The sequence below is a fragment of the Papaver somniferum genome, chromosome 3 (assembly GCF_003573695.1).
Source record: "Papaver somniferum cultivar HN1 chromosome 3, ASM357369v1, whole genome shotgun sequence".
Lineage (NCBI taxonomy): Eukaryota > Viridiplantae > Streptophyta > Magnoliopsida > Ranunculales > Papaveraceae > Papaver > Papaver somniferum.
Genome location: NC_039360.1, coordinates 12,635,461 through 12,646,438, shown reverse-complemented (window position 1 = coordinate 12,646,438; position 10,978 = coordinate 12,635,461). Strand labels below are relative to the sequence as shown.

Genomic DNA, 10,978 nt, shown 5'->3' with positions numbered 1-10,978 from the left:
CCCGGCCCGTAAAACCGCGGGTACCACCCGTTAACCCGTCAAAAATCCCTAAGTAATGAGTTTTAGTTAATATCCACCGTCAGATAATCTAGCATCAATCCTATTCGTACGTTTAAGATATAAAAAGAACGGAACCCTGGCAGACAGAAGATCTCATTTCTTTTCCTCTTTCTTATCTTTCTTCTCCCCACTGCGGCTGCTCCTCACCAGTCATCACCTGATTCACCTCCATCTTTCTTCTGTTTTTTTCTCTCTTCTTCTCTTCTCACAAAATACAAATCAGGCGTACATAGACATGCGCTTCACCACCGGTGCACCACCACCACCTATGACCAATTTTCTCATCTGGTAAACTCCGTTTCTCTTATTTTTCTCATTATCTTAAAAGAAATAACTATTCAATTTTTAGCATTTTAAAGAAGAAGAAAAAACCCTAAATGGTTGCTTTCTTATTAATACTGATTCAATTGGGTTGGGTGTCTCATTAGGAGGATTACAAGGCCTAAATTAATCGGGAAGAAGGAAGACTACGACAGTAACTGGCTAAACATCTGGTTAATCGGAAAGAAGGAAGAATACAGCAGCAATTGGGTTGAATGTTTTTGAGATTTTGATTACTACTTTCGCTTAAATAACTGTTTTGGGTTTCAATTTAATTTGGGTTTGAAAATTTCAAAATCATTTATGTTTGTATGAATTTGTATAAGAATTAGATCTAAGTAAAATTGCTCTTGATTTTTGTCATATTTGAATTGTGTTGCAGCTGTTGATCTAAGCAATTTTACTTATGGTTGAATGTTTTTGAGATTTTGATTACTACTTTCGCTTAAATAACTGTTTTGGGTTTCAATTTAATTTGGGTTTGAAAATTTCAAATTCATTTATGTTTGTATGAATTTGTATAAGAATTAGATCTAAGTAAAATTGCTCTTGATTTTTGTCATATTTGAATTGTGTTGCAGCTGTTGATCTGTTATGGTGTTTGAATTTGACGAACTGAAAAGAGGAGAATGTTGCGGATGTGGTGTGAGTTGATATGAAGCTTGGGGGTGCTACTAATGGGTTGTTGTGCAAGCATGAGGTGTTGCAGGTTATGGAATTGAAATCTTGGTGGTGGTGATTATCATAGGCATGAGTATGAGTTTGAGCAGAGAACACAACTGGAAAGAGTTCTTGTTAGTATTGAAGTCGTGAATTTCAGGATGGATTGAGCTTAAAATGATGTGATTAGATATTTAGATGCATGTTAGGTGTTACAGGGAAGGAGTTAAAAGGCCTGAAAATGGTTTAATGAATTTTAAGATGGGTATGGAGGTCTAATTTTTGTAATTTGTATTTGATCATTTTATAAATTAAGTTAATTAATTTTTAATTTTAGTTCTAATTAAACAAGCCGGGTTAACCCGTGAACCCGCAAGCTTTACCCGTTACGGGCGCGGGTTGAAGAAATGATTACCCGTGAAGAATGTCAACCCGCGGGTTTTGGCCCGTGTTAACCCGTACCCGTGTAACCCGTAACAAGCCAGCCTCGGCCCGCCCGTTTGCCAGCTCTACTCTTTGGACTTCTTGATTAGAGCTGGCAAACGGGCGGGCCGGGGCTGGCTTGTGACCAACCCGCGGGTTACGGGTTAATACAAGCCTAAGCTTGCGGGTTGAAATTCTTCACGGGTGGTCATTTCTCCAACCCGCGCCCGTCCCGGGTAAAGCTTGCGGGTTCACGGGAGCTCACGGGTTAGCTGATTTATGTTGAGTCAACTCGCCAGAAATCGATTTCTGGGCTATTTCCGGGCCTTCCGGCCATATTCAGGCCACATTCAAAAACTCAAAATTGCAAAACTAAACTAATTTTGCATTTAAAGGATTAAAAGAACACAAATTACAAATACTAGTCATTAGTAGTTTAAATACTTTAGTTACAGTACTTCATCAGTTCATGTCATGATGATATTTTCCACAAAGAAAAAAATCCTCCGAGACTGTAGCAATACCATTGTTTGTAATTTGTATCACCAAGTGCGACAATAAAGATATTAACAACCACTTCCTGCACAAAATATATATTGTGTGGTTAATCAAAAAAAGTGTTAATTGTCCAAAAAAACATCTCCAATCTCTTTTCTATGCAATATTTCGATCTAGGATCTAACACAACTGCCATAGCCAATATAGGACTCAACTCCTTCCAATAACTATCAAATTTTTCTTGCATCTCTTTTACCATGTTCCTAATGAATTCAATATCATTTCTAATTTCTTTCTTTAGTAACACCTGAACTTGACAAATTCTTTCAAAATACAGAATGGAAGTAGGATACTTACTACCAGAAAATATCTTTGTGAGATCATGAAACACCTTGAGAAACTCTGTGACTACTTCAATTTTTTCCCATTCTTCATCAGTTGGACAGTCTTCATAGTCTGAATCTACCAACTTCAAATGAGAGAAAACTGGCTTATACAGGATACAACTATCTAACATAAGATAAGTTGAATTCCACCTGTGTAAAACAAACATTCAGTGAGTATATAATAAACATTAATGCAATTATCTAACTTTATAAGTTATAACAGAAACAGAATAGAAGTGGAATTCCACCTTGTCTTTACGTCTTGACGAATACCCTTTTTTATTCCAGACATTCCTAAAGTATTAACAATGTCCAAGAACTTTTGTTTTCTTACTTCGGACTTTTTAAGGGACTTCACTGACGCTCTTATCTTAAGCACGGCTGGATCAATCTTCTTAAGTCCTTCTTTTACAATAAGAGCTAAGATATGAGCACAACAACGCACATGAAAGAATTTTCCATCGTTCAACAAGATCTTCTTTGCAACAAGTCTACTCTTCATAATTCCAGCACAAGCTCCGTTATTTGCATCATTATCCAAGGTGATGTTGGATACCTTGTCTTCAATTCCCCAATCTTCTATCATAGCAAATAACTTAGCAGAAAGGTGTTCACCTGTTTTGAGGTAGTAGAAAGGAGAAAAGTTATCATGAATTTATATTGAAGAATAAGATAAAGAAATAACAGTAAGTGCTTTACCTGTATGAGGTGGTGGAAGAGGACAGAAATTCAGAAGCTTCTTTTGCAACACCCAATCTTGATCAAGATAGTGCGCAGTTAAGCTTATATATCCAGTAGTTGTTACAGAAGTCCACATGTCTGATGTTAGACATATCCTACCTGTAAGGGTGAGACATACACATTAGCACATCATATTAATCAATTACTCATACATAAAAGTATAAACAAAACATATGGGTCATTAGGATTTGAAACTTTGAATCATACCTGGAGCAAGTTTCAATCTGTTGCGAATAATTTCTTTTTGTGCTTTATGTTTCTTTACTACATCGGCTTTCCCAGTATTCCTTGATATTGGTTTAGCATCCTCACCATCACTACTCATAACATCATTATAATGGTCTTGTAACTCTTGTTCTTGTACACTTGACATACTGGACACATCAGAGAGAGTAACCTAAAAACAATAGCACAATTGACAGTCACAGACTCATAGTAACATTATCAGTTTATCACAATTCACAGTTTTACACACAAATGGAGAGCATAATACCATACACATTATTATCTTGAATAAGATGATATCCAACTTTAACAACCAAAACCCAGTCATGGACTTGGAATGTTGGATACTCAACAAAGAAACATCAAGCAAGGAAGTTCACATAATAAACCCCCACTTTGTTCTTTCAAGGTAGGAGGTAGCACACTAGCACTAGTCAGTAGTCACTACTCACTACTCACTACTCACTAGGTCTTGCCAAACATAGCATACAAAATTAAAAATATACAAATACAATCATTGGAGAATGGAGAATTGAGATGAATGAAAATGTAAAGAAAGAACCAACTGTAATTGTGTCTGTAACACACTGTATCCATGCTCTAATTAAAATAAAATATGCACAATCACATATTCATATTCACATACATAACCAACTGTAATTGAGCTAATAAAAACATCCATCCAAGATTCCTAATAAAACATATGCACAATCACATATTCACAATCACATACATAAGCAAATCCCTAATAAAACCATAGAAAATATTAAATTCAAACCAATCTTTAATCAAAATGTTATACCTGAAGATCTTTGAGAAATTACTGCACCTGGAGGCTGGAGGTCTTCCACACAATATTAAAAAGAAGGGAACTTCAATTGAAACCTTAACAGAGAAATTGAAGAAAGGAGTTACTGGACAATCTATCAAGAAATTAACCTCTAACAATTCAAATAGAATCAAAGTGATGGAGAAATTCAAATTACCTGAAGATTAATTTGCACCTGAAGGACTTCTACATTCAAAAAAAAAATAAAAATAAAATTCAAACCCTAACATCCAAAAAATTGAAAACAAAACAAAAAGAAATTAACTTTCGAAAACCATAACATTACCAGATGAGTGATGAGAATTGAAATCAAAAATAGGGTTTTGAAGATACGAAGAGAAATAGGGTATGAGAAAAGGGGTTTCCCTCTTTCACTTTCAGACTTTCTCCCACACCCACAGTCCCGCTTGCTTACACAGAGAATACTCAAGAGTCAAATGACTCAAATCCTTCAAGATCGAAGTAGTAGCAGACGGAGAAGACGAAAGAACTTTCAACTTTGTCTGTGAACTTTGCCGCTGGGAAGTGCTGCGGACGGAGAAGAAAAGAGAAGAAAAGACGAAGTAGGGTTTTTTTGTTTTTATACCATGGCAGATGAGCGAGACACATATAGTATTAGTGACACCCGGCAAAAACGAAGTGCGGGTTAACGGGTTAACCCGTGATTGTACGGTCCGGGCCGGATTAACCCGTTTTTTGACGGGTCACCATTTCTCCAACCCTAACCCGGCTTGTTTAGAAACCAGCCGGTCCGGGCACGGGTTAACCCGCGGGTTTCAACTTGTTTGCCAGCTCTATTCTTGATACTCGCGGGACTTCCTATCTCAGCTCAGGTACTTTTTCTCTCTCCCTCTCTGAAATTCGGATTCCTAGGGTTTATACTTTTCCGCTAACAAAACTTAGGGTTTAGAAATCATTTTAGGTTTTGCGACGAAACAAGGATTTCTCTCGATGCTATCATAATCTCAACTAACAATACTGGTTTTTCCCTTGTTTTTATTTTCAGGAGAACAAGGAATCATGGAAGAACCAGACAGGATCAGTAAATTGCCAAACCCCATACTTCATCACATTCTCTCATTCATAGAAACCAAATGTGTTGTCCAAACAAGTATTTTGTCTAAAAGATGGAGGTATGTATGGAAGGGTGTCTCAACTCTTGATTTCAGCTCCGATAAATTCTATGATTCATCCACTACAGAGAAAGTTTCCACATTCATAAATTTTGTTGATAAGGTACTCAGTGTCAAAGGAACTTCTGATATAAAGAAATTTAGTCTATATTGGGCTAATGTTGATTCTGATACAGTAAAAAAAACATCTCAATTGATGGATTCCTGTGGGGCGATGTTCAAGAACTATCAGTTCATATTGATGTTTCTGATGAGCTGAAATTTATACTTCCTGTGTGCCTTTTTGATTCTGCATCAGTAGTTAAGTTGGTGTTGAACTTCACTAGTAAGTTAGCCTCATATATATGTAACTCTCCCTGACCCAATTGGTTTACCGAAGCTCAAATGTTTGACTCTTGGTTCGTCTGTACTGATGATGTTAACTTAGTTGATAAGATTCTATCTAGCTGTCCACTTCTTGAATCACTTGTGTTAAGAGATATTAGGATAGAAGCATCTGATCATCCTGTGCCTGTCAATATCGAGTCTGATAAGCTGAAGCACTTGGAGATTGTCAATAATTATACTGTTATTTGTCCCAGTCATATCATGGCCAAGATTATCAAGTTAAATGCTCCAAATCTCACATCCTTGGTTTGCAAAGACTTAATGTTGCAAGAGTATTCAGTAGAGAATCTTTCTTCTCTAGTCGGTGCTGATATTGAAATGGTAACAGAAGACGAAACAAATGTTGTAGAAGAAGAGTTAGAAAAATATTTGATTTTCAAAGAAGGGAGAAAAGAACTTTATCCCAACCGTATGCTGAAAATTTTGGAAGGACTTCATAATGTGAAAGAGTTAACATTATCACATGGATGCCTCCAGGTTTGTTGCTTACCTTGTTTTAATGAATAACTTGCTTATGTTAGATGATTACAGCTTTTATTTTATAGACGGGAGAGCTTGATTTATCATTGGCTTAGTCAGTATATCTTCTGCTGTAAAACATAATTTAACGGTGTCACTTTTATCATTGGCTCAGTTAGTATAATGTATATCTTCTTCTATAAAACGTAACCCGATGGTGTCACTAAATTTTAGAAATGTAGTCCACTTGATTTTAAGATTGCAGATGTGTGATAAGTGATAACTAATGTTCAAATTCAATCTTTAAACAATTGTAGGCGGTTTATACCTAGGCGTGTTAAATGTAGGTGCACGTTGTCTAAGTCAATCTTGTATTGCTTGTCAAGGTTCTATCAGCAGCTCCCAACTTACTTGAGCGTCAATTCCCTGTATTTTCTAATCTACGATGGTTGAAGCTGGAGACGACATGTAGCTTAAGTACAGTAGGGTACTTACTCAAGATCTCTCCAATTCTGGAATCCCTTGTTCCAACATCAATGGAGGTAATAAATAATTGAACTGTGTGTATTTGATTTGTTCTATCAAACCATCCATCGTTTATAATAAAAATTTGAAGCGTGTGTATTTGCATGTGATGCATTTATGATGAAAATTTGTAACTCTGATTGATGCTTCACAAATCATCCATCGTTTCATGATTTTTTGTCAAGCAATACATAAACACGCATATATGCTTCCGTGTCACTTATCTTGTTGTAATGAATAGTTTGGGAACCCCTAAATTTTGTGTATTGCTTACTACATTCTGTCATTGATCCAGCGGAGTTTACTTAATGAGGAAGATGATTGGAGAGCAAGCTTACCATTTCCAAAGAAGTTGTTCTCTGATAAACTCGAGTTTGAGCCTGTAGCAGTCCGTGATAACGAATTCAGCTCAGCTGACGATGAGGATGATTGGGAAGCAAAATTGCCATTACCACATATGTTGTCTCAGCTCAAGTTCGTTGAGATTAAAGACGTCCAAGGATGTGATAATGAACTCAAGTTTCTGGAATTCTTATTCAGGAATGCCATGGTTTTGGAGGAACTGATTTTGTTTTTGTGTCCCAGCAATAACTCATCTCGGAAATATGATCGAATAGCAAACTTTAGTGAGAAAGTAAAAAGACTTCCCAGAGCTTCTCCAAGTGTGACCATGATCTTCATATATTCTTAGTCTACCAGTTAATGTGAGGATATTCTCTTTGTTCTTAAATACCAGAACTAGTTATAAGCTATGTCTTTTGATAAAAGAATCGCAGTACCTGCTGATTATGCCACAGGACATGCGACATGGTGTAGAATGTTAGTGGGGCTACCTCTTTACATCGGATTAAAACAGGTTTACAGTGAACAACTTTTTAATGTTTCAGATGATAACCAAGTACTGGATGATTTTGAACCCAAGTTAGAAATGGATTTTGTTTGTTTTTCTATCACTCATCTGGATCAAAATACTGTGCCCAACATGTCAGGCACAAAATGATATCGGACTCGAATACTTTTAAATGTATATGACCCGAGCGGCCGAGCCACACATCAGATTTGACGTCTTTGGTCCGAGTCAGATTCACCATCTAATTTGTGTGGAGTCAGATTCAAAACCGGATCCATGCAAATAATCGGTAAATAGGTCAGCCCAAAAAATCACCCCGTGGGTTTAATATATCACGGTGATAACTGTGTAGAGATGAGACAGTAGAGTGAGATTCGCAACGAGGACTTTAAACTTCATCTTCGCCGGTGCGGCCATCTTCTCTGACTGACGCTGATGCTCATCGTTTAAACGTTAAACTTTCAGGTTATTTTCGTCTCTTGGTAATTCTTCACGGTAAATATTTTGTTCTAATCTTAAATAAACCCTAGTTTTTCATTGTCTCTTCTTTACTAAAAAACTAGGGTTTCTGGATAGTTTTCCTTTGTAAAAACAATAGTTGATTCATTTAATTTGTGGCTTTATAGGTTGTTTCTGTACTTTTTGCAACACATATATAGATCATCAAGTGGGAACAATGACAAACTCAACAGCAGATGACAGACTCAGTAGGTTGCCGAACGGCCTCATCGATCATATCCTTTCTTTCATGGACATGAAATATGTAGTCCAGACCAGTGTTTTGTCTAACAGATGGACCGATGTGTGGAAAAATATCCCCACTCTGAAGTTCAACTCGTATAAATTCCTCACTCGTGGAAATGACGATAGGCGGATTCAGGTCGAGAGCTTTGCAAATTTCATTAATGAGGTATTTATTCTTAGAGGTGATTCGTCCATACACAAGTTTCAACTAGATTGGAATGAGGAAAGAAGTGGTACACATGAAATTCTTCCACTTTCGAAACTTTTGAATACATGGATCATTGCTGCTGTTAGGCTTCATGTTCACCACTTATCGATCAAAATCAATTATACTAATGCTAGTATGACAACACTAAGGCTTCCTCATTGTCTCCTCAAAATTGGTCTTAAGTCTTCAGCGGGATTATACAGAGATTAGTCTTCCCAATTCAATGAGCTTACCGCGGCTCGAATTTTTATCGCTTACTAGGTTTTATGTTGGAGATGTAAACTTACTTAATGAGCTAATCTCGAGCTGTCCAGTTCTTGAATCACTTATGTTGGCAGATATTTTTGTGGGCATGGGCGATCATGTGAATCTCAATATTGAGTCTCGTAGTCTGAAGCACTTTTATGTGCACAGCAGGGGTCATGGTATACACCATCCACGCCATAATATGGCAAACATGATCAAATTATCCACTCCAAATCTCACATCTCTGATTTGCCATGATAACATGATACAAGAGTATTTGCTAGAGAACCTTTCTTCTCTTGTCACTGCTAAAATTAAGATGATAGGGATTTTGATTATGCATACGAATTAAGATATTTGGAGCGCTCTGAAGAAGAGAAGGAAGAATTGTATCCCAAGCGTATGATGAAAATGCTTAGAGCACTTCATAACGTGGAAAAGTTGACAGTATCAGCCAGTTTCGTTCAGGTATGCTTTTTTTTTTCTTTTTTTTTTCTCTATAAGTAAGTTGAGATGGTTACTACTCACAGTTTTACTTGATGAGTTCCAATTTGAAAGCCTGATGGAAATAACTGTAACAGTTCATGTAATACTTTTCAGTGATCTCAGTTTTATACTGGTATGTGCATTCAGTCTTTAGTATAATAAAATCAACATCCAGCCAGGTGATCCTGTTTCGAAGTCTTTTCCAGTTGTGAGATATTAGGTAGCTAAATATACACATCTAAGTATTAAGGCACAAGAACTTTATGTGAAACATGAGTTTAGGTTGCTTTAACATAGTAAGTGATTGTAAATATGAGCATGTGGTGCCTTGTATACCTATTCATTGCAATTTTATTGTTGGTTTCTTATTTTTAGCCTTGTAATGCCACATTATCAAAGTGAGTTTATGTACATTGTCCAGATTCTCTCAAAGGCGCCGGATTTAACACCGTGTCACCCCCTTCAATTTCGTAATCTACAATGGTTGAAGATGACAACCTGTCTTACAAGAGGCTGCTTGGCTGCAATAACATACTTACTCAAGATCTCTCCTAATCTAGAATCTCTAATTCTTATGTCGAAGGAGGTAATATTCCAAACTCTTGGTATCTTTCTTCCCTGTTAGTAATAAGAAATGCTTTATAAATTCATCTAGATTTTCGTAAGTCTGTCGCCATGTAGTCTACACTATGCATGACAGTGTCAGTAACCCCTAATATGTGCTTACTTTGTTCTTTTTGGTTTGTTTCTTATTGTTCTGCTATATATAGAGAAGAATAACAGATGTTGACGATGACTGGGAAGCAAGATTGTCGTTGCCGTGCACTTTGTCCCACCTCAAGTTTGTTAAGATTAAATCACTCCAAGGATGCGATAATGAATTCAAGTTTGTGGAGTTTCGGTGGAAGAATGGTGTGGTGTTGGAGGAAATGGTTTTGTGGTTCAGCGATTTTCCAAGAAAATTTAGCTCCCCTGAACAAGCAGACATAGCGAAGAAGTTCAGTAAGAAGCTAAGAGCAGTTCCAAGAGCTTCTTAAAATCTGAAAACTACTATGAATGTTGGTATTACTCGTTGGATAGGCCAAGAAGTGAAGTAGGTGTGTTTCTGAAGCTATCAAAGGTGATAGGTTTTATGGATTTCGTAAGTAGGGAACTCATGCTTCGTGACAATTCTGATATTCAAACTCTTTCTGTGTCTTGGCTTGATTACCTACTTGTTTATGGGTGAAAACTATCTGCCGGTTTTGGTAATTTGGGGTGTGTGGATGAGAAATGAGTTTAAACCTTAAACAATGCACTACACGGGAGTGCTTGTAGATTCGAGAAATCAATCTGTACAAATCCGGCCTAAACCAAGAAATGGCCGTTCCAGACTTGTTTCGGTCACAAAGTGAAGGAGATGGGGTTAATCTTTGGGAGGGAAGCGAAGAAGGTGTTGAGATTGTGAAGGTGTTGGTTATGTATGACTTGTATCAGAAAGCTGAACTGGCTTACAGGATGAAAACTATCAGTTCCGGTGTTTGAATACGGTTGTATCAACACTTGCCTCTGTTGTCTTGTCCTGTTTGGAAAATAGGGAGGAGAACCTATTTATACAAGTCATTTGAGCCTTACTCACGTCTCTCGTAGGAAGTGGAGAAAATAGAATGATGGAGTAGTGGAGTTATGCTGGTAACTGTCACACGATCAGGTGTAAGACCACTCCTCCCATCATCACTAACCGCCCATGACTTCCTGACACGTTCTTGTGATGGCGCGTTGCGCGCTGCACGCTTTAAACCGCCAGACCAATACCCA

General features: G+C 37.2%; 2 protein-coding genes and 1 long non-coding RNA gene across 3 annotated transcripts; 2 read left to right on the top strand and 1 right to left on the bottom strand.

Moving 5' to 3' along the window:
* Window positions 1-3,439: 3,439 nt before the first annotated feature.
* On the bottom strand, window positions 3,440-4,333 carry LOC113360938. The gene is made up of 3 exons (XR_003364874.1): window positions 4,301-4,333; window positions 4,117-4,199; window positions 3,440-3,486 (listed from the first exon to the last, which is right to left on the bottom strand). It is a non-coding gene; the product is annotated as an uncharacterized LOC113360938 (long non-coding RNA).
* A 633-nt stretch (window positions 4,334-4,966) lies between these two features.
* Window positions 4,967-7,558, top strand: LOC113360937. Its single transcript, XM_026604360.1, has 5 exons — window positions 4,967-4,976; window positions 5,150-5,276; window positions 5,858-6,140; window positions 6,509-6,664; window positions 6,943-7,558. Exons 2-5 carry the CDS (start codon window positions 5,164-5,166, stop codon window positions 7,336-7,338), a joined length of 948 nt encoding a protein of 315 aa, XP_026460145.1. The 5' UTR covers window positions 4,967-4,976; window positions 5,150-5,163; the 3' UTR covers window positions 7,339-7,558.
* A 318-nt stretch (window positions 7,559-7,876) lies between these two features.
* On the top strand, window positions 7,877-10,446 carry LOC113360936 (F-box/FBD/LRR-repeat protein At5g53840-like). Its single transcript, XM_026604359.1, has 4 exons — window positions 7,877-7,962; window positions 8,124-9,163; window positions 9,603-9,767; window positions 9,952-10,446. The coding sequence occupies exons 2-4, from the start codon at window positions 9,098-9,100 to the stop codon at window positions 10,216-10,218; spliced, it is 498 nt and encodes a 165-aa protein (XP_026460144.1). The 5' UTR covers window positions 7,877-7,962; window positions 8,124-9,097; the 3' UTR covers window positions 10,219-10,446.
* Window positions 10,447-10,978: the final 532 nt, after the last annotated feature.

Excerpts from the sequence above, each read along its gene's own strand:
- LOC113360937 (XM_026604360.1), top strand. The coding sequence starts at position 5,164 with ATGGAAGAACCAGACAGGATCAGTAAATTGCCAAACCCCATACTTCAT. Across the intron at positions 5,277-5,857 it reads ATTTTGTCTAAAAGATGGAG|TCATATCATGGCCAAGATTA; the intron begins GTATGTATGGAA and ends TATTTGTCCCAG. Across the intron at positions 6,665-6,942 it reads TTGTTCCAACATCAATGGAG|CGGAGTTTACTTAATGAGGA; the intron begins GTAATAAATAAT and ends TCATTGATCCAG.
- LOC113360936 (XM_026604359.1), top strand. The coding sequence starts at position 9,098 with ATGATGAAAATGCTTAGAGCACTTCATAACGTGGAAAAGTTGACAGTA. Across the intron at positions 9,164-9,602 it reads TATCAGCCAGTTTCGTTCAG|ATTCTCTCAAAGGCGCCGGA; the intron begins GTATGCTTTTTT and ends TACATTGTCCAG. Across the intron at positions 9,768-9,951 it reads TAATTCTTATGTCGAAGGAG|AGAAGAATAACAGATGTTGA; the intron begins GTAATATTCCAA and ends TGCTATATATAG.